Source organism: Petromyzon marinus, chromosome 43 (assembly GCF_048934315.1).
Source record: "Petromyzon marinus isolate PM22_M1 ecotype Great Lakes invasive population chromosome 43, UKy_Petmar_22M1.pri1.0, whole genome shotgun sequence".
Taxonomy (NCBI): domain Eukaryota; kingdom Metazoa; phylum Chordata; class Hyperoartia; order Petromyzontiformes; family Petromyzontidae; genus Petromyzon; species Petromyzon marinus.
The window spans coordinates 11508948-11536826 of NC_133709.1; the positions used below are offsets into that span (position 1 = coordinate 11508948).

General features: G+C 55.3%; 1 protein-coding gene across 1 annotated transcript; it reads right to left on the reverse strand.

Moving 5' to 3' along the window:
• Positions 1-610: 610 nt before the first annotated feature.
• Positions 611-27497, reverse strand: TRAM1 (translocation associated membrane protein 1). Its single transcript, XM_032969968.2, has 11 exons — positions 27176-27497; positions 19605-19668; positions 18319-18434; positions 15995-16111; positions 13906-13964; positions 13236-13320; positions 11133-11203; positions 9183-9287; positions 6494-6637; positions 4393-4583; positions 611-3288 (listed from the first exon to the last, which is right to left on the reverse strand). The coding sequence occupies exons 1-11, from the start codon at positions 27293-27295 to the stop codon at positions 3209-3211; spliced, it is 1152 nt and encodes a 383-aa protein (XP_032825859.1). The 5' UTR covers positions 27296-27497; the 3' UTR covers positions 611-3208.
• Between the last annotated feature and the right edge of the window lie 382 nt (positions 27498-27879).

The window sequence follows — 27879 nt, forward strand, 5'->3', positions numbered from 1 at the left end:
CGTCGGGGCTCGCACCGCGGCGCGAGACTTCCGAATGGATTCCTCGGCCCCCCGTGACGACGCCCACCGCAAGGATCGCGCGGATAAAGTTTGTGGCGGGGGTGTAATAATGGTTGTTTCGTTGAAAGTATAAAGAAAATCGATATAAAACACTAGCAGGTGTACCCGTTCTTCGCACGGAAATGAAAAGTTTCGTCCTAGTATATATAGATTATTCCCCCCCCCCCACCCAGCCGCGCATTTGTGCGGGATACACGGCCTACCCGGAGGGTGGGGGGGTTTGCGTGACGTCAGCAGGCACACTGCGTGACGCTGCCGCATGCGGGTGACGTCACAGATCTGACGTCACAGATCTGACGTCACCACTCACTTGCCGTGCAACATATATCCATTATTGCACCCCCCCCTCAAAATACAAGTCTATTTTTATACTTTTTGCATTGTGTACAGTCTGGAAACTACCCACGTGTCAAACTTCAAGTTTTTTTGCATGTTGGGAAGTATGCAAAACATTTTGAACAAACGCACATATTTACAAATTTCCCTTTTTTGATATAGATGACTAGACTGATATAGATGGCTGAACAGCAAGGACACAGAGTCACTCCCGTTTGGGAAAGGTGGCAGGCCACAGTTGTATTGTCTCATCGACGCCACACACACCACACACAAACAACATCAGACGCACGCTCGAGATCGTTGGCTGCAGGTCAAACGCCAGAATCTTGCCCATAACCAACCAGCATCACCGCCGCCCCCCCACTCCGCCAACACACTCCCCGTATCCTAACCCCGCCCGCCCGTCTCTCCCCCGTCCTCTAACCCCAACCCGGGCCAGGTAGCGCTCCAGGTGCTGTGTCCAGGTGCTGTGTCCAGGCACGTGGAGCCGAAACGTCGGCAAGGAAACGCGCAACTCGAGAGCCGTTTACAAGCAACCCACGGAGAGACCCCACGCGCAGTTGGTAGCAGCCCAGGTAGGCACCTCGCCCAGGTAGACACTCGCCCAGGTAGACACTCGCCCAGGTAGACACTCGCCACATCACCTCGCCCAGGTAGACACTCACCCTGTTGTCCCCCCCCGCACTCCCCCGATTAGCACAACTGGCTACGTACGGTGGTAAAGTTGTTCAACATTCGCACAAACCCGTCTCCCTTTCTTCTCAAGCTCTCGTATTAAAATCGTGCTCTTATCAATTAAAACGTCAACGGCGCGGCACGTCGCTGGTCACTCGGCGTGTCGGGCCCATTGCTCCCCCGCCCCCCTTGTGCTCGGCAAGCCACGATTTTAAAAGGAATCGTAAAAGGAAAAACAATTATGGGTGCGCGTCTCACGATCCGGCTGGCTGGCTACGTTGGCCCGCGTGGTGTTCGATGTTGTGGGAAGGGGGGGGGGGAGGGAGCGGTGGCGCTGCGGTTAGCGCATCCCAATCCTCCGCTTCACCGCCACCAGCAGCGGTTGACGAGTATCTAAACAGCGGTCACCGGGCCTCCCCCGAGGTGCGTTTACATCGCCGCGAGGGAGACAAAGGCGGGCCCGAGCCTGGCTGCGTCGTGTGCCGCGCCTGACATCGCAGGAGGCGCTATTAGCCAACAGCACTTTGCTCCAAGTCTATCGAAGGCTCTACGGGGAGGGGCGGGGGAAGAGGAGGATCGTTATCTCTGTGTACGAGTGTAGTATATGCGCGCGCGCGCGCGCACGTGATCCTGCCCAGACACAAACACCGGGCGTCTTGCGATCCATCTGGCGGGGCGTCTTACGATCCACACGGCTCGCGTATTTACAATCCGGTGGGCACGCGTCTCACGATCGATCCGGCGGAGACGCACGAGCGGGTGTCACGACCGCGAGGATATGGTAAACCTCCCACCGCCGGCTATAAAGGCGCAGCCCTGCAATCCGCTTGCTCAGGCCACTGCTGGCGGTACGGATCTCCGCCGAGGGAGGGACAATTATGCGTATGTTGGTTGCCAAATAACATTGAATTATTTGTGCATTATTCATTAAGGTGGGCCCGAGATGGGGTCGTGGTGGCCATTATTAACCACGTCCCTCACCTCGTGGCCTCATCCTCCCTGGCTCAGTAGAGGTGAGTGGGCCATGCTGACAACTCGCGCTTCTGGCGAGGACGGTGGGTGGGCGGGTGGGAGGGGTGGGAGGTCGTGAGTTTTGAATTTCACTACCGTGATTTTAAAATATCGCGCCCCGAGTGGTTGCAAGGGGGTCCCCCCCCACCCCCCCGCCACGCACTGCAGCGCCCGTAACATACGGGGGCAATCGAAAATAATCGAGTCGGACAAGCGCACCACCGCACTCGAAACGTGATCGGCGATCCGTCAATGACCGATTGCAAGTCGTCGATTTGTTCTCGCAGGCCGGGGAGGCGAGCTCAATGAATAGGCGCGTTGAGTCGAGGGCAAGGCGCGGCGCGAGTGGCGCGCACCAGGTCGAGTAGCTTGCGGGGCTGACGGGCAGAGTACCTCTTGAGTCGTCACGCCGATGAGTCCCGTGCCCGACTCATCGGCACACCCGGCCACAATAACAATCGCACGGGGGGGGGACTCGCAGACGAACGTACACGCGCCACACACACACATGGCCTCAGGCGGTCACGCACACACAGAGCCTCACAGACACGCAGGCACTCGCACACACACAGCCAACCCCTTTTCCTTGTGGCTCACACACACACACACACACGCACGTGCACGCACACTAACACACACACACGCGCACACTAACTCTCGCGCGCAACGCTAACACGCGCGCGCACACACACAACGACAAACTCCGATTAGCATCTACACAGGACAAAGCAAACGCAGGCACGGGCCGACTGGACGGCCAGGTGAGTGCGTGTTTCCGTGTGTGTGTGCAAGTGAACGTGCGTGTCAGCGTCTTTGCTTCCGTGTGCATGTAAGTGAACGTGCGTGCGTGCGTGCGTGTAAGCGAATGTGCACAAGGGTTTTTGGTGAACGTGTAAGCGAGCAGAGCGCGTGCGTGCACGCGTTTATGCAGAGGTACAACGCGCACGCACGGACGAACTAACAAACTGACAGACACGTGGGTAGAGAGGCGGACGGGCGGACGGCGTCGATGTCTCGGACGGTCGGCAACGGTGCGGGGGGAGGGGGGCAATGCCTCCCCCCCCCCCACCCCCCACCCCTCGCAACCCGTGGGCATCACGACGGCGGTCCCCGTCAGCCCCCTTCACTGAGACTTCTGTTTCTTGGCGAGGGCGCGAGGGGACGCGTCGCCCTCGCTCTTGGCCGCTCCGTTCACGTGCGATGCTGCGACGCGCGGACACGCGGACACACGGTGAGCGGCAGAGCGACGGGCCGTTTTTGAATCACCGATCATGTCAACCACGGCACCTATATCCGCAGAGTCCACGCACTCAGCGGACGATGGCAGAGCCGTGCCAATCGGCATCAATCGAGCTCCGCCCACTGCCGCAGAGATATTGCAACTAGTGCACCGTAGAGACGATGGCGTGGATTTCGGATTAAGCGGAGTAACAAGACGGAGGTTCTTTGGCAAGCCATCTTGACTACCATGAGAGATTCGTTCATGAGGCTATCCACATATACAAGCACAGAGACAATTTCAACCGAGAAGATGGATTCTGGCTTAGCAATCATTGGAAGGATTTGATGAACCATTTCGGGTCTTAATTGATTGTTCACGCTTACGGTGGCTTTCAGACCGCATCCATTATTTTCGTCTCCCCCCTCCTCTTTTCCGAACGTAGATGGACTCGTCCATCTGAATAACTGCCAAATCGCTCTCCGTGGTGCTAACGTTAAAAATAACCGCCACTTTTTTCAATTTTTCTTGCTGTGGTTTTCACACCTGATGATGATTGCTTCTGTTGCAAGTCGAAACGTCGTGGGAATTTTATTGTTTTATATTTTTATTACTTTATTGTTTCCCTTCTACGTGACTTTACCCGAAAGAACCAAGACTATGTCTGTCCGGTTTAAGCACGGTGCGCGCAACTGGCAATGAACATTTCCAACAACAACAAATGCACACAACCGATTTTTAGACCCTTCAAATTGGGGCTTAGGGGGCCCAATTCCGCGAGCGATTAGCTCGCGTCGAAATCCCGGGCGCGCGGTTCATCCGCAAGTCGGAGAACAAATCGGGCAGTCGACTACACACGGCGCTCAGGGCGCACGCCTTCCAAACCTCGTCAGTAGAGGGCGACCACCGCCAGGTAACGCCCCACCGCGTGCCCCACCGCCGCGGGCCCCACCGCGTGCCCCACCGCGGGCCCCACCGCGGGCCCCACCACCGCGGGCCCCACCGCGGGCCCCACCGCGTGCCCCACCACCGCGTGCCCCACCGCGTGCCCCACCGCCGCGGGCCCCACCGCGGGCCCTCTGTCTCACCGGCGTCTTTGCGGCTCTTGCCCGAGCGCAGCTGGGGGCCCCCAGCCCCCTGGCCGCCGCCGGCCTTGCGGGCGCCGGCGGCGGCGGCCTGGGCGGCGTGGCGGCTCTCACGCCACCGCCGGAGCTGGAAGTTGAGGAACCGCCACATCATCCACACCTGGGTGAGGCACACGGCGGCCAGCGTGCTCATCCTGCACGCGCAGAGACACGCGCGCAGAGTCGCACGGTCACACGCGCTCACGCAGAGGGACACAACAACCGCCATTCGCCACCTAAGTGGCGGTGACGTCACCACGGCGCTTGTGCCAGGCCATGTGCACCTTGAGGCCACGTGAAGTGTCGAACGCCCGCTGACAGGAGGTCACGGGGCAGACCCAGGTGCCACGGGTCGACTGACTGAGATGACTGGCTGATGCACCACCTGTGCCCCCTACTGTGCCAACCTGCTGTGCTTTAGCCACCCGGCGCTCCGCTCGTTGTTGTGAGCGTCGCTCCTCCGCCCTCCGTTGTTGTTGGAGGGCGACTACCTCCAACTGCGCAGTAGCGTCCTTCACGAGCCTCCTCCACAGAGGCCGATCTTGACACCGCTGGTACCAGTCATCGGCAAGTCCACTCAGCTCCACGTCCTCCTGTACCACATCACTCCATCTCTTCTCTAGACCGTGCCGCGCCCGTTTAGCCCCCTCGATCCGGCTGAACAAAAGCTGTTTCGGCATGCGATGGCTGGGCATGCGGGCTACATGACCCAGCCATCGCAGCCTTGCCCGCCGGAGGAGCTCACCGATGGGACCTTGTCCAGATCTTTCAGAGGGACACAACAACAACAACAACCGCCATTCGCCACTAAGTGGCGGTGACGTCACCACGACGCTTGTGCCAGGCTATGTGCACCCTGAGGCCACGTGAAGTGTCGAACGCCCGCTGGCAGGAGGTCACGGGGCAGACCCAGGTGCCACGGGTCGACACACACACGGTCACACACACACTCACACAGAGACACACACACGATCACACACGCACTCATACATAGAGACACACACACGGTCACACACACACTCATACATAGAGACACACACACGGTCACACACACACACACGGTTACACACACACACACAGTCACACGCACACACACTCATAGAGACACACACACGGTCACACACACACACGGTCACACGCACACACACTCATAGAAACACACACGGTCACACGCGCACTCATAGAGACACACACACGGTCACACACACACTCATACATAGAGACACAAAGACAACAAAGATCCCCCGTATAGCCTTCACAGACTGTAGGGGCAAGTGCTGTTAGCGAGCACCTATAGGCCCGAACGGTACACGAGGGGGTGGGTGGCCAGCACCATGCTCGACCGCCTTTGTCTCCCTAGTGGCAATGTTTACACACCGCAGCAGGTACTCATTTGAGGCTGAGTCGACCTAGGGGAGGCCCGGGACCGGTTCAGATAATCGTCACTGGTGTTGGCCGTGAGCGGGAATCGAACCCGTGTTGCCAGGTTCATAGCGCAGCGCGCTAACCGCTACACTACGGCTCCCCACCACATAGAGACACACACACGGTCACACACACACTCATACATAGAGACACACACACACGGTCACACACACACTCATAGAGACACACACACGGTCACACACACACATAGAGACACACACGGTCACACGTGCACTCATAGAGACACACACACGGTCACACACACACACACTCATAGAGACACACACACGGTCACACACGCACTCATGCAGAGACACAGTCACACAGAGAAATTCTCATCATCGTTATCATCTGTGCGCATGTGCGAGCTCTATATGATGTGTGTGTTACGCGTGTGTGTGTGTGTGTGTTGCGTGTGTGTGTTGCATGCGACGCGTGTGTTGCATGTGAGGAGTGTATGCGTGTCCCACGTGTGCGCGCCACGTGTGCCGCATGTGATGTGCGCATCCATGTGTTTTGTGCACGTGTGTGCTACATGTGTGTGTGTGTGTGCTGCGTGCGTGTGTGCTGCGTGCGTGTGTGCTACATGTGTGTGTGTGCTGCATGCGCGTGCGTGTCTGTGCGTGCTCACGCCGCGTACCGCACGGTGACCGTGTTGAAGTTGCCGGTCGCCAGGTCGAGCCCCTGGGGAAGTGAGCGTGCGAGTCCGAACCACACGGTGAGCACGGTGAGGGTGAGCGTGGCGAGACGGGCCACCACGAACAGCACGGCCCACACCGTGAACCTGCCAACATGGCATGGGGGGCGGGGGGGGGAGTGGTGACACAGAGGGCAATACAGCCATGAGGACACATGGCAACACGGGGAGGCATGGGGCAACATGGGGGGACATGGGGCGTGCGTGTATTGCATGTTTTGTGCACGTGTGTGTGAGTAAGCGAGTGCGAGTGACTGTGCTGTGTGTGTGTGTGAGTGTATGAGTGTGTGTGTGTGTGAGTGTATGAGTGTATGAGTGTGCTGTGTGTGAGATGGGGCCTTATCATCAGCCCCACCAAAACTAAGCACCTGCCTGGTAATTTTGTACCATCGGACACTCCACCCTCGGTGATGGGGCAGTTGTGTAGAGAGTGGAGACGTTCCCATACCTGGGCAGTGTGCTTATGACCGGCTCCAGATTAACAGCAGAGGTCTCACTCCGAATCAGTCGAGCGGCAATATCTTTTCATCGGTTGCATAACGCTGTGTGGAAGCTACCTGGTCTGTCGCTCCGCACTAGGCTTCAGGTCTTCTCAGCCACGGTCATTCCCTCCCTTCTCTACGCGTGTGAAGCGTGGACCCCCCTAACGGGACATCTTCGCCGGTTAGAAACATTTAGGCTGTCCTAGCTACGATCCATCCTGGGTTTAACCAGGCTGGATTGTGTGAGGAGCTCACAAATCTTTGAAAGATCTTGGCAAGGTCCTATCTGTGAGCTCCTCTGGCAGGCAAGGCTGCGTTGGCTGGGTCATGTAGCCCGCATACCCAGCCACCGCATGCCTAAACAGCTTTTGTTCGGCCAGATCGAGGGGGTTAAACGGGTGCGGCACGGGCTAGAGAAGAGATGGAGTGATGTGGTACAGGAGGACGTGGAGCTGAGTGGACTTGCCGATGGCTGGTACCAGCGGTGTCAAGATCAGCCTCTGTGGAGGAGGCTCGTGAAGGACGCTACTGGGCAGTTGGAGGCAGTCGCCCTCCAACAACAACGGAGGGCGGAGGAGCGACGCTCACAGCAACGAGCGGAGCGCCGGGTGGCTAAAGCACAGCAGGTTGGCACAGTAGGGGGCACAGGTGGTGCATCAGCCAGTCATCTCAGTCATCTTAGTCAGTCAACCCGTGGCACCTGGGTCTGCCCCATGACCTCCTGCCAGCGGGCGTTCGACACTTCACGTGGCCTCAAGGTGCACATGGCCTGGCACAAGCATCGTGGTGACGTCACCGCCACTTAGTGGCGAATGGCGGTTGTTGTTGTTGTGTGTGTGAGTGTGTGAGTGTGCTGTGTGTGTGCTGTGTGTGTGAGTGAGCAAGTGTGTGAGTGTGCCGTGTGTGTGAGTATATGAGTGTGTGAGTGTGTGAGTGTGCCGTGTGTGTGAGTATATGAGTGTGTGAGTGTGTGAATGTGCTGTGTGTGTGAGTGTATGCTGTGTGTGTGTGTATGAGTGTGTGAGTGTGCTGCGAGTGTGAGTGTATGAGTGTGTGAGTGTGCTGCGAGTGTGAGTGTATGAGTGTGTGAGTATGCTGTGTGCGTGTGTGAGCGAGTGTGAGCGAGTGTGAGTGTGGTGTGTGTGTGAGCGAGTGCGAGTGTGTGAGTGTGCTGTGTGTGTGAGTGTATGAGTATGTATGTATGAGTGTGTGAGTCTATGAGTGTGTGAGTGTGTGAGTGTGCTGTGTGCGTGTGTGAGCGAGTGCGAGTGTGTGAGTGTGCTGTGTGTGTGCTGTGTGTGTGTATGTATGAGTGTGTGAGTGTGCTGTGTGTGTGTGTAAGCGAGTGCGAGTGTGTGAGTGTATGAGTGTGTGAGTGTATGAGTGTGCGAGTGCGAGTGTGTGAGTGTATGAGTGTATGAGTGTGCCGTGTGTGTTTGTGAGTGTGTGAGTGGGCTGTGTGTGTTTGTGAGTGTGCTGTGTGTGCGAGTGTATGAGTGTGTGAGTGTTCGAGTGTGTGCACTTGCTCCAACAGTCTATATGGGGGATCTTTGTCTTTTGTCTTGTGTGTGCGAGTGACCAAGTGCGCGATTGAGTGAGTTGTGCGAGTTTCGTCTTGATTTGAAGCTTTCGTGACTGCAGGAATCCATACTCTTTGGTTATTTCGGTAAAGTCACGTAGGTAGAAAAGATAATAAAAGATCACGTCATGAGCTTTTATTATTTTTTCTACCTCCGTGACTTTACCGAAAGAACCAAAGAGTATGAATGTGTGAGTATGTGCGAGTATGTTGTGCGTGTGTGTGACAGCTGTGTGTGACAGGTGTGTGTGACGTGCAAGTGTGTGCGAGGGCGCGAGTGTGTAAGTGAGCGAGTATGCGTGTGTGTATGTGTGAGTGTGTTGTGCGTGTGTGTGACAGGTGTGTGTGACGTGCAAGTGTGTGCGAGGGCGCGAGTGTGTGAGTGAGCGAGTGTGTTGTGCGTGCGTGTATGTGCGAATGTGTGTTGTGCGTGTGTGTGACAGGTGTGTGTGACGTGCAAGTGTGTGCGAGAGTGCTGTGTGTGTGAGTGAGCGAGTGTGCCGTGCGTGCGTGTATGTGCGAGTGTGCCGTGCGTGCGTGTGTGTGTGCGCGACTGTGTGCGCGTGCTCACAGTCTGCGCACGCGCTCCGTGTAGAAGGAGAGGATGCGCGCCGTGTGGAACACGAGCTCCACCGCGTAGTGCAGCAGCAGCAGCACCAGCCCCAACCGCCATAGCCTGAGCACCACACGGACACCACACGGCCACCACAGCACGCACGCAGCGCACACCACTTCAACGTGCACGCAGCGCACCGCTGAACACGACACAGAACACCGCACACACACCGCGCACACACACAGCGCGCCCACAGCATAACACAACACGAACCGCGCACGCAGCGCCCACTCAAGATAACACAACCCCCCGCCGCACGAACGTGTGATCATCCACTGGCGTCGCGCGCGTTGTGATCGTCGCGAAGCAAAGCCGAGTGTGCGTGGAGGGCGGGGGCCACGTGTGACCCCTGCGTAATGGTCAGAGCCCACTCGGCCGGTCGTTACAGACACAACAACAACAACAACAACGTGACTTGTGTGTACGGGAGTGAACGCGTGCGTGTGCAAGTGACCGTGTGAATGAATGGGCGCGCGTGTGTGCGAGAGTGCCCGTGAGTGCACGAGTGTTTCGGTGTGTATGTAAGCGACTGTGCGAGTGTGTAAGTGAATGTGAGCGTTTCAGTGTGTATATAAGCAAATGTGTGTGTATATGCAAGCCAATGTGTGTCAGTGAGTGTGTGAGTGTTTCACACACTTACACACTTGTGTAGCTGTTAGTGCGCTGCGCTATAAACCCGGCGACCCGGGTTCGATTCCCGCTCACGGCCAACACCAGTGACGATTATCTGAGCCGGTCCTGGGCCTCCCCTAGGTCGACTCAGCCTCAAATGAGTACCTGGTGCGGTGTGTAAATATCGCCGCGAGGGAGACAAAGGCGGCCGGGCGTGGTGCTGGCCACCCACCCCCTCGTGTGCCGTGCCGGCCTTTATAGGTGCTGCTCGCTAACAGCACTTGCCCCTACAGTCTGTTAAGGCTATACGGGGGATCTTTGTCTTTGTTTTTTGTTTCGGTGAGCGTGTAAGCGAGCGTGCGCGCGTTTACGCAGAGGTATACACACACACACAACGGACGGATGGCCGGACAGACTGACAGACACTTGGGTAAGGGGCAGACGGTGTGGACGCTGCACGGCATGGACGGCGTTGATATCGTGGACGTGGGGAGCAAGCGGTGGTGGTGGTGGTGGGGGAGCCAATGCTCACGGCCTCACAGCGACAAGGGCCTGGGTTCGGTTGCCGACATCGGTTACGTTTCTGTGCGGAGTCTGCGTGTGTCCTCTCCCCGTCCTGCAGAGCGAGTACACGCAAGAGCACGAGCCGCGTGGGGCGAGTGGATGAGTGCGAGCGATCGTTGGGCCGCGCGGAGTGCGTTGCGTTTTCGACCCCTGTTCTTGCAGAGCGAGTGGGCGAGCGAGTGGGCGAGCGATTGTTGGGCAGAGTGGAGTCTGTACGTTTTCTCCAGACCATTCTGCGTGGGTCTCCGCCGCGTTGCCTCCCACAGCTAATCCCACGCAATGCTAACTGCAGAAAAGTTACCGGCATGCTACTCAACCGGGTGCGAGAGTGTCAATGTGTGTGCCGGCGTGCACCGGCGTGCACACGTAAGGGGGGGGGGGGGGGGGGAGGCGCAGCGGCCAAGCCCTACAAAAACCTGTTGGGATCTGGATTTGATTCCCGGCCACGACCAACATCAGTGGCGAATATCTGAACCGATCTTGGGCCTCCCCGAGGTCGACTCTGCCTTAATTGAAAAAAAAAAAGGAGTACCTGGTGCGGTGCGTAATCATCGGAATTGGGGAGACAAAGGCGGCCGGGAGTGCTCGGTGCTGTTCACAACGCCACCACCACCACCCCCCATTAGTTGTGCCGTGCCGGCCTTCATAGGCGCTCGCGAACAGGACCGTGCCCCAAACAGCCCACGTAGGCTATGCGGGGGGGTACTTTGTCTGAGCCTGTGTACGTACGAGAGCACGTAGGCAGCTGCGATGTGGATCAGGTAGAGCGAGATGTACTGGATTTGCCGCGCCATATCCTCCTGCAGCAACACACGGGGAGAAAAAGATGCCGCGCGGAGACTTTCACAGACTGCTGGGGCAAGTGCAGTTGGCGAGCATCTCCACCGACACGTGCACGGTACAATCTTCATTACAGTGACATGATCGTGGCATAATCTTCATGACAATGACACGATCACGGTACAATCTTTATTGTAAGTATACAATCGTGGTATCGTCTTCGTCATAACGACACTATCATTGTATAACCGTCACGGGAAAAAAATCTTAATTAATGTGACTCGGTCGCGATGTGACCTATAACGTAAGAAGACGCAGCGTGAAAGAGTAGGCCAAGGACCTTCGATCTTCCATCATAAGATAATGCTGGTAGAGCCTCGACTGGGGTCTAACAACCCCCCCCCTTGCCCCCCCCCCCACCTCACCCCCCCCCCGTACCGCACCTCCCCACGTGGGGGGCTGTAACGAACGAACCCTTTGTCCACTCATCGTGAACCTTTAGTTGTGAAGAGGGGGGGTTGGAGTGATTTGGAAAACACGGGTGAAAGACCCGGCGCAGTGCGGAGGGCCGCTAGGGCTGGAGCGTGGCAGAAAAACCCCTGGTTACGCAATCGAGGCTCCCACAAGGCCGTGCGGGAGGGGGCGGGCAGGGGCGGGCGACAGTTTGGCGCCAGCTAATCGTAGCCTGCGGCCGTGTTCGCTGCGGTCCTCTGCGGCGAGCACAAGTGGCTCGCCGCCCCCGGCGCCACTTCCGGCGGAAAGAGGCCGTCTCGCGAAGAGGCCGCACTGGAGGTGGTGCTGGGCCCCCCGGCACTCCCACGGTGCCCAGGCGTCTTGGAGGAGGAACGCCACCGAGTGAACGGAACTGCGCCGCGCGGGTAGGAATCGGCGGTCGTGCGGCTGCCTCGGCGTAGCACGGCACGAGGCGCTGGGGGGGGGGAGATGCTGCTGGAAGCAGCTCGAACAACTACCCGCGCACCTCAGGTCTTCGTTCGGCAAGCATAAGCGTCTCACGTGCGTTGTGTCGCAGACCGTGCTTTACACGATCATATTTATGACAACGCGATTTTTTTCCAGAAACGCAACTACGACCACGTTGTAAGGGGGACAGCCTCTACACGTCGCCGCGTGTTAGTCCACGGGCCTGGTGGCCTTCCAGACCAGCACTAACCAGCTGCAGCAGCAGCAGCAGCGTGCGCGTTTGGTTAAGCAAACTCTGGGCCCGTTGCAACCTTCTGGGTCTACGTCCAGCAGAACCAGGGCTCGTTCGACATAATGGTCGTCGTGTTACCAGATGTTGCCGTTGGCAAGAGCACTCCCGTCAAAACTACGGGGCGAACCAACCTCGGGCCAAAACTTGAGACATGGGGATGCTTGGGGTGCACTTTGAGCCGATAGTCCCCTTCGAGAGATGCCTGGCGTCGCGCTGCGGTAGCGAGATGTTAACTACCTCGCCTGGTATGCAGGAGGTCGTGGGTTTAATCACGACCCTGACACCTGCTGCTGTATATTGGGGGTTTGCGTGTCTCTCTCTCTCTCTCATCATCATCACGGTGGCTAGGAGATGTTAACTACCTCGCCTGGTATGCAGGAGGTCGTGGGTTCGATCCCGACCCTGACGATGCCTGCTGCTGTATATTTGGAGTTTGCGTGTCTCTCTCTCTCATCATCATCACAGTGGCTAGGAGATGTTAACTACCTCGCCTGGTGTGCAGGAGGTCGTGGGTTCGATCCCGAGCCTGACGCCTGCTGCTGTATATTTGGTCTCCCCGTGGTCACGTGGATTTTTTCCTCCGGGCCCTCCGGTTTTTCCCTCCACATTTAGAATTCAACGTCTGGCGTTTCAAGTATTTAGTTGCAATAAATGTCCACGCGATGATGACAAGCCACTTTGTTGAGCTATCATTCGTGATGACCAGGACGCTTCTGATAAAGAGCTGCATAGCTCAGAGAGGCCTTACCTGGTGAAATAAAGAAAGGTTATAGTTTAGTTGCGAATGGGGGTAGAATCGGGAGGGTGGTGGTGGCGGTGGGGTTGATTCATGCGCTCACCTTCTTGATTTTCTGGAAGTAGAGCTCAGGAATGGCGTGCAGCCAGTAGGCCAGCTGCCCGATGAAGAAAAACTTCACAAGGAACCTGAGCAGCAGAAACGCACGCACACGTGCCCACGCACGCACACGCACGCACACAAACACATGCACACACAGCAAAAAGGGTCTACGAGAGTCCACAGGTCTCCACGCGAGCCCACGGGTCTCCACGCGAGCCCACGGGTCTCTACCTCGAGCCCACGGGTCTCTACCTCGAGCCCACGGTTCTCTACCTCTAGCCCACGGGTCTCTACCTCTAGCCCACGGGTCTCCACCTCTAGCCCACGCGTCTCTACCTCTAGCCCACGCGTCTCTACCTCTAGCCCACGGGTCTCTACCTCTAGCCCACGGGTCTCTACCTCTAGCCCACGGGTCTCCTCGCGAGCCCACGGGTCTCTACCTCTAGCCCACGGGTCTCCACCTCTAGCCCACGGGTCTCTACCTCTAGCCCACGGGTCTCTACCTCTAGCCCACGGGTCTCTACCTCTAGCCCACGGGTCTCCTCGGGTCTCCACGCGAGCCCACGGGTCTCTTGAGAAACCAAAGAAACCTCGACTGGAACCCAGGACCTCGGCGGCTGCCGCCTCGGTGTCTCCGACACGGCCACCGTGAACCCCGCGTGGGTACTCACGGCATCTCCGTGTGCGGGTAGCCCTCCCACAGGCTGGCGGGGCGAGTCACGTCATTCTCCTAAAACAACACGCAGACACGCATGCACAAAGACAACGATCGCCCGTATATAGCCCAAACGGACCCGCTGGGGCAAGTGCTGTTATAGCGAGTGATGCCCACGAAGGCCGGCACGGCACACGAGGGGGTGGGTGGACAGCACCACGCCCCGGCCGCCTTTGTCTCCCCCAGTGGCGATGGTTACACGTTGCACCAGTTACTCATAAGGAGGCAGAGTCGACCTAGGGGAGGCCCAGGACCGGTTCAGATAATCGTCACCGGTGTAGGCCGAGAGTGGGAATTTAACTCGGTCGCTGGGTTTGTAGCGCTGTGTGGTAACCGCTACACTGCACGCGTGCATGCATACACACACACACATGGTTCGTCACCAACCACAGCACCCCATTAGCAAGGCAAAGGCGTAGCACCTGCAATTGCTTGCTCATACCACCGCTGGCTAGAGGGCATTTTATTCGGCTCGCTCTTGAACGTGTGCTGTGTGAGTGACTGAAAGTGTGAGTAGGTGAGGTGACAGAGAGGAGGGTGAGTGTGCGAGCGAGTGAGTGACGGAGAGAGTGAGGTTAGCGAGTGACCGAGAGACTCGCCATGGGAATGAGTGACCAAGAGAGTGCAAGAATGCAAGTGAGCGACCGAAAGGGGGAGTGAGCGAGAATGAGTGAATGAGTGAGTGAGTGAATGAGTGAGTGAGTGAATGAGTGAGTGAGTGAATGAGTGAGTGACCGAAAGAGTGACCGACGCAGAGCCTGCCCTTTAACCTTCTGTCACTACGACCGTGGCAACCACTCCTGTGAACTTTGGCTCAGCCGTCCCTCCACCGGCGTCCAACACGCAAACTCCAACAACAACCGCCATTCGCGAATAAGTGGCGGTGATGTCACCACGACGCTTGTGCCAGGCCATGTGCACGTTGAGGCCACGTTAAGTGTCGAACGCCCGCTGGAACGAGGTCAATGGGGAGACCCAGGTGCCACGGGTCGACTGACTGAGATGACTGGCTGATGCACCACCTGTGCCCCCTACTGTGCCAACTTGTTGTGCCTTAGCCACCCGACGCTCCGCTCGTTGTTGTGAGCGTCGCTCCTGTCCCCTCCGTTGTTGTTGGAAGGTGACTGCCTCCAACTGCCCAGTAGCTTCCTTCACGAGCCTTCTCCACAGAGGCCGATCTTGACACCGCTGGTACCAGTCATCGGCAAGTCCACTCAGCTTCACATCCTCCTCTACCACATCACTCCATCTCTTCTCTAGCCCGAGCCGCGCCCATTTAGCCCCCTCGATCCGGCCGAACAAAAGCTGTTTTGGCATACGGTGGCTGGGCATGCGGGCTACATGACCCAGCCAACGCAGACTTGCCTGCCAGAGGAGCTCACCGATGGGACCTTGCCCAGATCTTTCAAGGATATGTGAGCTCCTCACACAATCCAGCCTGGTTAAACCCTGGATAGGTCATAGGCAGGCCAGCCTAAATGTTTATAACTGGCGAAGATGTTCCATTAGGGGGGTCTACGTTTCGCAAGCGTAGAGAAGGGAGGGAATAACCGTGGCCGAGAAGACCTGAAGCTTCGTGTGGAGCGACAGACCAGGTAGCTTCCACACAGCGTTACGCAACCGATGAAAAGATAATGCCGCTCGACTGATTCGGAGTGAGAACTCTGCTGTCAAACCGGAGCCGGTCATGAGCACACTGCCCAGGTATGGGAAACTCTCCACTCTCTCCACAACTGCCCTATCACCAAATGGGAGTTGTGGGGGTGGAGTGTCTGATAGTACAAAATACCCAGGCAGGTGCTTAGTTTTGGTGTGGCTGATAGTAAGTCCCCACCTCTTAGTGGCAAGCTCCAGGTTCAGCAGCAGCGCCTCCAACTCCTCCTCTGAGTGAGCAGCAATTACCAGATAATCGGCATTAATTAACTACCACTAAACTATGAGACGCAAACTCCACGCACACACACACACATGCACGCAGCATGAGAGAGAGAGAGTGGAGCCCGTGTCTGGAATCGAACCCAGGCATGGGCGAGGCTGTGACGTACGGGCAGAAGGATGTAGGCCGCCCAGCCGACGGAGACGAGGTAGAACGCGGCGAGCTGCCCGGACTCGTTGAACTTGCTGTGCTTCGTCTTGGAGAGATGCAACCGCCTGTTGAGCCTCTACACAACCAGCACAACCACCACCACCAACACAACCAACACGACCATCATCATCATCATGATGACCAGCACAACCACCAACACAACCAACACGACCATCACCACCATCATCATGATGACCATCACGACCAATACCACCACCAACACGACCAACACGACCATCACCACCACCACCATCATCATCATCATGATGACCAGCACAACCACCACCACCAACACAACCAACACGACCACCACCATCATCATCATCATGATGACCAGCACAACCACCACCACCAACACAACCAACACGACCATCACCATCATCATCATGATGACCAGCACAACCACCACCACCAACACAACCAACACGACCATCACCACCACCATCATCATCATGATGACCATCACGACCAATGCCACCACCGTCACGACCACCACTACCATTATCATCATGACCATTATGGCAATCACCACCACCACAGACAAAGACCCCCCCCCCATATAGCCTTAACAGACCGTTGGGGCAAGTGCTGTTAGCGAGCACCTATTAAGGCCGGCACAGCGCGAAAGGATGGGTGGCCAGCACCACGCCGGGCTGCATTTGTCTCTATTGAGGCGATGTTTACTGACACACCGCACCAGGTACTCATTTTAGACTAATTCAACCTCGGCAAGTCCCAGGACCGGTCCAGATAATCGTCACTGGTGTTGGTGGCCTTTAGCAGGAATCAAACTCTGGTCGCCGGGTTCATAACGCGGCGCGCTAACCGCTGCGCCACCACTCCCCCAACATACAAACTCACTCACCCGCCGCCGCTACCACAGTGCGCCACCAACAACCGTCACAAAGCAATAAACAACCACGGACAGCGTGTCGTGCCCAACCAAAACAACTACAACCAGACACCCAGGTGAACCGAGCGAGCGACAGAGTGAGAGTGGGTGAGAGCACGCGAGAGCAACAGTACATCAGCGAGTGATCAAGGGCACGAGGGAGCAACTGAGTGTGCGAGTGTGAGAATCGAGTGAACAAGCGAGCGACTCGGTGAGTGACGACAGAGTGAAACGACTGATTGGGTGAGCGAGTGAGCGAGTGAATGAGTGATTGAGCAAACGAGTGAACGAGTCGGTGACTGAAAGAATGAGTGACTGAGTGAGTGATTAACCGAGTGAGCAAGTTGGTGAGCAAACAAGTGCGTGGGTGACTAAACGATTGGTAAAGCGAACGATTGAGTTGAGCAAGATCGCAACTGAGTGCCTGGGTCTGCGAGTGAATGACCAACGGATTGAGTGAATGAGCGAGCGATTGAGCGAGTGACCGAACGAGCGACTGAGTAAGCGACTTATTGACCAAGCGACTGAGTGAGTGCGCAAACAACCGAGTGAGTGATTTATAGAGCAAGCAACCGAGTGCACAGGCGACTGATCAAGCGGACGAGCGACCGACTGAGTGAGTGAGCGAGTGACTTATTGACCAAGCGACTGAGTGAGTGCGCGAGCGACTGAGTGAGCGAGTGACTTATTGAGCAAGCGACCGAGCGACACCGCAGGCGACTGATCAAGCGAACGAGCGAGCGACTGAGTGGGTGAGCGTCTTATTGACCAAGCGACCGAGTGAGTGAGCGAGCGACTGAGTGAGCGAGTGACTCATTGACCAAGCGACTAAGTGAGTGCGCAAGCGACAGAGTGAGTGAGCGAGCGACTTATTGAGCAAGCGAGCGACTGAGTGAGCGAGCAACTTAGTGAGCGAGCGACTTATTGAGCAAGCGAGCGACTGAGTGAGTGAGTGATTTATTGAGCAAGCGACCGAGCGACACCGCAGGCGACTGATCAAGCGAACGAGCGAGCAACTGAGTGGGTGAGCGAGTGACTCATTGACCAAGCGACTAAGTGAGTGCGCAAGCGACAGAGTGAGCGAGCGACTTATTGACCAAGCGACCGAGTGAGTGAGCGAGCGACTGAGTGAGCGAGCGACCGAGTGAGTGCGCGAGCGACTGAGTGAGCGAGTGATTTATTGACCAAGCGACCGAGCGACACCGCAGGCGACTGATCAAGCGAACGAGCGAGCGACTGAGTGAGTGAGCGAGTGACTCATTGACCAAGCGACCGAGTGAGTGAGCGAGCGACCGACTGAGCGAGTGATTTATTGAGCAAGCGACCGAGCGACACCGCAGGCGACTGTTCAAGTGACCGATCGAGCGCGGAGCGACCGAGCGAGCACGCACATCGAGGCCGTACTCCTGCAGCACGGCGTGGCACACGATGATGAGTAACGCGTAGAAGAGGGCTGCCGCCGCGTCCTTGGGCCCGTACTGGTAGAGGACGCGCTCCTCCTGCCCCTCTGGGCACGCACGCACGACAAGAACGCACAACCGCCACAATCATCGTCGTCGTCATCATAACACCATCATCACAATAGCTCCACCATCATCATCGGCATAATTAGAACACCACCAACTCACGTACACATTCCCGTTCCTCCTGCCCCTCTGGTCGTGTGCACACACACCGATGCACAATCACCACAACCACCACCACCACCATAACCATCATCATAACAACACCGACTCTCACTTCCCGATTCCGGTTTATCCACTGCAAGATTAAAGCCTCCCCACCCATGCAGTGTTTGTCGCGAGGTTTGATCGCTCATAGGTGCGGTTGGGTCAGTAGTTTGGCGAGTGGATGAATGAGCGGAAGGGTGAGCTGTTGAGTGATTGGTTGGGTGAACAGTTCAGAGCGGAAGAGTTGGTGAGCATTTGGGTAAGTGGATGAATGAGCAGATGGTGAGCAGATGAGTGAGCAAATGATAAAGCGGATGGATGGAGGTTGGGTGAGCGGATAGGTTGGTGAGCGATTGAATAAATGGATTAGCGAGCTAATGGGTCAGCAGTTGAGTGAACAGATGAGTCAGCGGATGAGTAGGTGAGCGATTTGGTAAGTGGATGAGCTAGTAGATGGGTGAGAGGAGCAGATAGGCAAGAGGATGAGTGAGCAGATGAGCAGGGCACCACGGTGGCTAGGAGATGTTAATTACCTCGCCTGGTACACAGGAGGCCGTGGGTTTGATCCCACCCCTGACGTGCCTGCTGTATATTTGGAGTTTGCATGTCCTCTCAATGTCTCCCCATGGTCACGTGGATTTTCTCCAGGTCCTCCGGTTTGTCCCTTCACATTTAGAATTAACGTGTGTATTTGGCTGCTATAAATGCCCACGTGACACGCCACTTCCGTGAGCGATGAGTTGTGAAAGGCCAGGTCGCTTCTGAACAGCTGTACTGCTCAGTTGGCCTTACCTGGTAAAATATAAATAAATATAGCTCAACCATTGCTCAAGTGGATGAATGAGTGGATGTGTGAGCAGATAGGCGAGAGAATGGGCGAGCGATTGGGCGAGCTGTCGACTGAATGTGGTCAAGCCATGTCCTGCCGCTACCCCCCACCCCCCCCCCCACGTGTGCCCCCCCCCCCGTGTGCCCCCCCCCCCGTGTGCCCCCCCAGGCGTGCGTACCGCTGGCGGGCACCGTCACGTTGTACTGCAGCGTGATGAACACCACCGCCACTTTCGCCGTCACCTGCAGACAAGAGACACACACGCACACACATCCAGGCACATAACACACGCACAACACACACACACAGAGAGAACACGCACGCAGACAAAACACACACACACACGTGCGACCGTGAGCTCTAACCGCCTCCAACCGGAGCGGTGGGAACCCGACAGGTGAGTCAATACACACACACAAAAACACACGCATGTGTACACACACACACGCACGCGCACGCACGCACGCGCACTTGCGAGCACTCGCAGAAATTACACACGCAATGGTGGTGCCCATGCCTCACAGCAAGAAAGACCTGGGTTCAATTCCCGACGTTTGTGTGTGGCTCTCTGCCAGTTCCGTCATTTAGCAGCTTCACATTCCCCTATTGCCGTACAAAAACTGGAGGAAGGGCCCTTTGCTATTGATGCCCCCAGAGTCTGGAATGCTATTGCCAATAAACTGCAACTTGAATCGCTACCAATGAGATCTTCTCTCAAAACTGCTCTAGAGGAGTTGTACACCCCAAGCTGCCACTGCTATTCATTGGCGTAAAATAAAATAAAATGTCTCGCTCCGGATGACGCTGCAAAGTATTATCTGTATTTTGATTTAGCGTGCTGATCTTAAAGGTGCATTGAAAAATGTGATACTCCGACCGATGCTTCTGTTGTTGTGGAGTAACTCATGCAGCCAGCTGTGGCTCTAGGGTTTGGTGTTACATGTTGTTTATGTAGTTTATTGTAAAAATTCGGTCACAGTCCTTTTGATCACTGTTACGTTGCAATTATGGCTTTATTTTTTGGTGATTTGGAAAAGTTTTTTGGTTTGGACATGTTTGTTTTGTTGTAGTACGGAGTTAGACTGATGGGCTTAATCTAAGTTGTCTTTGTGGTTGTTGTTGTTTAACTTGCATCCCACTGGGATTTTTTGCACACAGCGTTGGTGCACGGTGCTTTTTTTCAGGAATATTTTTGCTGTTGTTTTTTTCCATGGATTTTCTGTTTGCACAGTCACACAAAGTCACTTTAACATGTTTTTCTTGTTCGTGTTTTAGTTTTTTGTTTGTTGTGGTTGCACCCGATTCAAGAGCCGAATGGCTCACAGGGCTATACCAAAACGAACTGAACTGAGTGAGCGGAGTTTGTGAGTTCTCTCTTCCTGTTCTGGCATGGGTTTTCTCCGCTAAATATATATATACATCCCACCGGAATATAACTGCCAGTGGCCAAACATGCTGCAAGATCACGTGCAAATTACTCAATAGGGTTCACCCTCAACAGCAGAAGCAGCAGCTACATCGCCCCCCCCCCACCCCCACCCCTACTGCGAAAAACCTGACAGGACCCTCCTGAAAAAAAAACAGAGTCCTGAGAATCGGCGAGACCTTCCCCGGGTAAGCAAACGTGATGCTAATACAGATCACCACCCTGTCACTTCATTGCTGGATGAAGGCCGAGAGAGCATGCCGAGTGTCGGTCGCAGTGGTCGTCTGGCCATACTTCGCCACGCTGGTCAACGCGGGTTGGTGGAGTTGTCGGCGGGGAAGTGGACATGTATGTAATTTGAAGTTGAGCCACAAACCTACACCAACACCCGCCATTCGCCGCTAAGTGACGGTGACGTCACCACGGTGCCTGTGCAAGGCCAGGTACACTTTGAGGCCACGTGAGGTGTAGAAGGCTCGCAGCTGACAGGAAGTCACGGGACAAACCCAGGTGCCATTGATTGGCTGATTGATGACTGGTAGATGCACCAGCTCTACCCCCACACACACACACACGGACGGCGCATACGTACGTTGAACTTCATTCGCACCATACGTAGCCAACCGCGCTAATTGGAGGTGCGGGCTTGGGATAGGGAGAGCCACAGAGGGTTGATTGGGTCGTCGCTTGCCACCGCTGTCAACCGTGAATGCACGGCAAGAGTACCGAGATGGAAACACCTCGTCGTTGTGCAAAGGGCGTCCAAGAGCGTGGACTGACACGTGCATCGCAAACACGTGATGACACGTGTACGCACAGACAGTTCATGTAGATGAAGTCAAGTCCCCCACCCCCCACCCCGTACAGCATTAACAGACTGTTGCAAGTGTTGCCTGGAGCATTCTCTGCGGGTAAGGAGACTTTGATAGCTTTGCAAAGTCCCAACAAATGAGTTATTTTAAGTTGTTAATTTTTGAGTTTGTGCTAATTTGGATTTGGCGAGCAGGTGGCATGGGGCTGGTCGTGCGGTGTGCTAATCGCTGCACCACCGCTCCCTCTAACATGCGCACACTCGTACAAAAAAAACGCTAAGATGTTGGTCGTGGTTGTATCCTCACTGCCAGTGGAGGATGCAATACACCCACACACACACACGCACACATCCTATATATGTACCACACATACACCCTGTACATCACACACACACATACACCCTGTATATTAACAACCGCCATTCAATAACTGCCATTTGCCACTAAGTGGCGGTGACGTCACCACGCCGCTTGTGCCAGGCTATGTGCACATTGAGGCCATGTGAAGTGTCGAACGCCCGCCGGCAGGAGGTCACGGGGCAAACCCGACTGAGATGACTGGCCGATGCACCATCTGTGCCCCCTACTGTGCCAACTTGCTCTGTTTTAGCTGCCTAGCGCTCCGCTCGTTGTTGTGAGCGTAGCTCCTCTGCCCTCCGTTGTTGTTGGAGGGCGACTGCCTCCAACTGCCCAGCAGCGTCCTTCACGAGCCTCCTCCACAGAGGCCGATCTTGACACCGCTGGTACCAGTCATGGGCAAGTCCACTCAGCTCCACGTCCTCTTGTATATAGCTCCTTCTATCCGACCGATCAAAAGCTGTTTCGGCATGCGGTAGCTGGGCATGCGTGCTACATGACCCAGCCAACGCAGCCTTGCCTGCCGGACAAGCTCAACAATGGGACTTTGTCCAGATCTATCAAGGATTTGTGAGCTCCTCACACAATCCAGCCTCGTTAACCCCAGGATGGGTCGTAGGTAGACCAGCCTAAATGTTTCTAACGAGCAAAGATGTTCCATCTCTAACCGCCGAAGATTTTCCATTGTACATCAGACACACACTGTACATGACAAACACACACTGTACATGACAAACACTGTACATGACACACACTGTACATGACAAACACACACTGTACATGACAAACACACACACACGTTGTATGCAACAGGCTGTTGGGGCAAGTGCTGTTAGCGAGCACTTATGAAGGGCGGCACACGTGGCGGCGATGTGGCGAATACCACGCCTGGCCGTCTTTGTCTCCCCAGTGCTCATGTTTGTACGCGGCACCAGGTACTCACTTCAAGGCCAAGTCGACCGAGGGAAGGCCCAGGACAGGTTCAGATATTCGCCAACTTACTGGTCGTAAGCCGGAATCAAACATGGATCGCCAGGTTCGTGCATGTACGCATGCATGCATGGACTTCTTTCACACCGTACGTAGTCAACCATGTATACCATACACTGATATACACACAAACCTTGTATGACGCACACACTCGTATACCCTACATGCTACACGTTCACACACACGTATACCCTGCATTCCACACGTACACACACACGTGGAGAGCCTGTATACCACACACACACATACAGCCTGTATACCACACACACACATACAGCCTGTATACCACACACACACACATACACCCTGTATACCACACACACACACATACACCCTGTATACCACACACACACATACACCCTGTATACCACACACACACATACACCCTGTATACCACACACACACATACACCCTGTATACCACACACACACACATACACCCTGTATACCACACACACACACATACACCCTGTATACCACACACACACACATACACCCTGTATACCACACACACACATACACCCTGTATACCACACACACACATACACCCTGTATACCACACACACACATACACCCTGTATACCACACACACACATACACCCTGTATACCACACACACATACACCATGTATAACACACACACACACCCTGTATGCCACACATACACACATACACCCTGTATAACACACACACACCCTGTATGCCACACATACACACATACACCCTGTATACCACACACACATACATACACCCTGTATACCACACACACACATACACCCTGTATACCACACACACACATACACCCTGTATACCACACACACACATACACCCTGTATACCACACACACACATACACCCTGTATACCACACACACACACATACACCCTGTATACCACACACACACACATACACCCTGTATACCACACACACACACATACACCCTGTATACCACACACACACACATACACCCTGTATACCACACACACACACATACACCCTGTATACCACACACACACATACACACTGTATACCACACACACACATACACACTGTATACCACACACACACATACACCCTGTATAACACACACATACACCCTGTATACCACACACACACATATATACACCCTGTATACCACACACACGTACACAACCCTGCATGCCACACACACACCTACACCCCTTATGCTACGCACACCCCCCGAACACATCAACATCCACACAACTAATGACAAATAATGCAACGTGCGATTAACCCGGGACCGGTTTGGATACGTGTGCGTGTTATTGTTGAACCTATTTCGCACCACCGTGAGTAGCCAACCGTGCTAATGGGAGACACGTACAATCGTACATCCTGTAAGAGCACTCGCCACTGAGTTTGGAACCGCGTGGGGCGAGGGAATGGCAACACGGGGCGGCCAGGCTCGTAGGCCAAGTGCGATAACAACAACTTGCGTGACCGCCACACACAACAACAACAACAACCACTCGCGGCAAAGAGGAGGAAGTGTTTGAGGAAGCGCCGCTCGTCAACGCAACGCGACACCAGAGCGTAACAACCAGAGACCCCTCCAAAGACCCCCCCTCTCCCTACGAACCCCAGAATCAAGGACCATGGATCTCCCCCCCGCCCCGACATACCCCACCCACGCACGTACCCACAGAATCGGGGATTCTCCAGGATGAAGAGACTCCACCCGACAGACCACAGAACCAGCGACTCCCCACACACGAGACACCCAGGGGCTCCCACAGACCCCAGAATGAAGAGACTCCGCCCGATAGACCACAGAACCAGCGACTCCCCACACACGCGACACCCAGGGGTCTCCCACAGACCCCAGAATGAAGAGACTCCGCCCGATAGACCTCCACAATCAGAGACCACCCTCCCATACTCCCAGACCCAAGAATGAAAAACCCCCACAGAGGCAGGCTACGACTGGAGAATCCTAAACCCTCACGTAAACTCAAAACCACAACCATACACCTTTGCATAGGCCTCAAACCCTAACCCCAAACACAACCTCAACCTTCCGCGCATTAACTTTAAAAACAAACTCCTAAACAACTATCCCTGACCCCCCCCCCCTCCACCCTCCAAACCGAAAACCCCAACGCCTACACCCATCACCAAAAACTCCAATATTCGAACCACATTCGCCAAAACAATATAACACCTACGTGACTTTACCGAAAGAACCAAAGAGTATGGATCCTTGCAGTCACGAAAACTTCAAATCTAGAATGAATATAACACGAACCATAAACGCCTTAATCTCAACGCTCACCGGAAATACTAAACCTAACCTTGACCCATAAACCCTAACCCGTGACACTAAAACATTACCAGAGCACGAACCTCTAACCCCCTAATTTAAACCCTAACCTCGAACCCTTAACATAAACTGTAACCCTCCCGAAAGTTAAAACCTAACAGGTATCCTTGAAACCTTACCCCTTACTCCGAACAATAAACCCTAAAGATTTACACTTAACCTAATCCTCACCCTAACGGCCTGACCTCTAACCCTAAACCCTACAAACTAACCCAAACCAATATCCCTAGCCCTCGACACAAACCTTATCACACCCCTAAAATTAAACCGTGACCTCTACGCCCAACCACAAACTCTAACCCCTAACATTAAACCCTAACCTCTAACCACAAACTCTAACATCTAACGTTAAACCCCAACATGTCCCCCACGATTGCACTCAAGACTCCCCAAAAACACCTAGACATTAACCCGATCCCAGAGTAACCCTACATCATTCACTTATTCATCCAGGAAAGTCGCACTGGAGTTTCGTTAGGAAGGTTCCCCTGGCGAAATCGGTGTTTTTACTACTTTAGGTATGTTTTCAGCCGCTTAATTACGAGCCAATTATTATTACTATACCGTAATGAACACGAGGGAAAGACATCTTCGTCCCTTTCAATGAACAGTCAAAGGGACACAAACCAGCAGTGGGCGCGGACGATTCCATTGGCATCGCCTCGAGAGGAGACCACGTGCTGCGTGGAGCACGTGCAGCCCAGGGACGGTGCGCTGCGATTGGACGAATCGTCTGGCTCTGTGATTGGCTACAAATTATACATGAAACATTTTTTTAGCTTAACACGTAGGCTTTCGCGACTAATATCATCCACAATAGAGGGGGTTGTTTTGTTTTTTTTTTGGGGGGGGGAGGGGTTATATCGCGTAAATATATATTTTTACTTTACCAGGTAAGAGGCGGCCTGGCGATCGCAAATGAATATAGCTCGCTCAACAAATGTGGCTTCTCATCGTCCATGTGGAAATGTGGAGTAGTTGCCCAAACGCGTGACATTGATTCTAAATGTGGAGGGGGGGGGGGGGGGGTGGAACCCCTGGAGGACCCGGAGAAAAATCCACGCGCCCACAGGGAGAGAGACACGCAGACTCCTAATATCTCTCAGGCGTCAGGGTCGAGATCGAACCCACGACCTCCTGTATACCAGGCGAGGTAGTCAACATCTCATAGCCACCGTGATGATGATGAGAGACAGAGACACGCAGACTCCTAATATCTCTCAGGCGTCAGGGTCGAGATCGAACCCACGACCTCCTGTATACCACGCGAGGTAGTTAACATCTCATAGCCACCGTGATGATGATGAGAGACACCGCAGACTCCAAATATACAGCAGCAGGCGTCAGGATCGGGATCGAACCCACAACCTCCTGTACCTGGCGAGGTAGTTAACATCTGACCACCTAGGAAGCCAAAATCTGCGGGGCGGGGGGGCAGCAGTTGTGGCTGTACGATCCTCTGGTCACTCACTCCACTGCTGGATGAGGGGATCCCTTCCCCTCCTCCCCCAAGCCGTGCGAGTGAAGGGGATTGTTTGACCACTAAGCCACGTCACTCACCTCCCCTTCTCTCCACGCTTCTTCCTCTCACACACACACACGCGCACCATACCTGCCGCCTCCTCCTCCTCCTCTCTCCCTCTCCTCACTCACCTCGTCACCTTACCTCACTAACCATCTCGTCACTCACCTCGTCCTCACTCCTCCCCCCACATCTCCTCACACAACCCCCCCACCCACCCCACCCTCTTTGTCTCACCTCCCTCCACCTCGTCACCTCCCCCCCACCCCACCGAGGCGCTACCTCCTCCACCTTCGTCACCCACCTCGAACACCAGACCCAGGGCGATGAGCATGGCCCCGCACGAAACGATGTCCGCGTGGTTCTGAATCATGAACTCGTGGCTCAACACGGGCGGACTCTTGTTCTTCTTGCGTAGAACCATTGCTGCTGCTGCTGCCGCCGCTGCTCAGTGAAACCCGGGGAAGTCCTCCTCAGCTCCTCCTCGTCCACCTCCTCCTCTGTGCTCCTCCTCCCTCCTCTTCACTGCCTCTCCTCTTCCTCCGCCTCGCCAGCTCAGCACCGGCGCGCTTGCGTCATCGCGCACGGTCGACGTCATCACGCGCGCGCGCGCGAGAGAGACACGTGGCGTGCGTGGCGACGTCACCACGCGCCGTGCGTAGCGACATCACGGGGGAGGGGGGATCGCTTTTTGTGTGTGCGGGCGTGGTGACGTCATCGCGCATCGCTTTGTGGGGAGGGGAGGGCGCGCGCTCGAACGTGCGGGAACGGTGGGCGACGTCATGACGCTGTGAAAGAAGAATCGGCCGGCGCATGACGTCATCGCGCACCGCGAGGGTGGAACAATGCGGAACCATGGGGACGTCATCGCGCAGCCGAGAGTCTGGACGTTTGGTGACGTCATCGCGCAACATGAGATCCGACACGTCAACGATTCCCAGTGCGCACGAATCGTGAACAAAATTCAATCGATTTAATAATCTATTATTTGTATTATCCATTTCGATA

Coding starts and splice junctions, on each gene's coding strand:
- TRAM1 (XM_032969968.2), bottom strand. CDS start 27,295: ATGGTTCTACGCAAGAAGAACAAGAGTCCGCCCGTGTTGAGCCACGAG. Junction 18,435..19,604: donor CGTGACGGTGCCCGCCAGCG/GTACGCACGCCT, acceptor GTGCGTGCCCAG/AGGGGCAGGAGGAGCGCGTC. Junction 9,288..11,132: donor GCAGCTGCCTACGTGCTCTC/GTACGTACACAG, acceptor TGTGGTGCTCAG/GCTATGGCGGTTGGGGCTGG.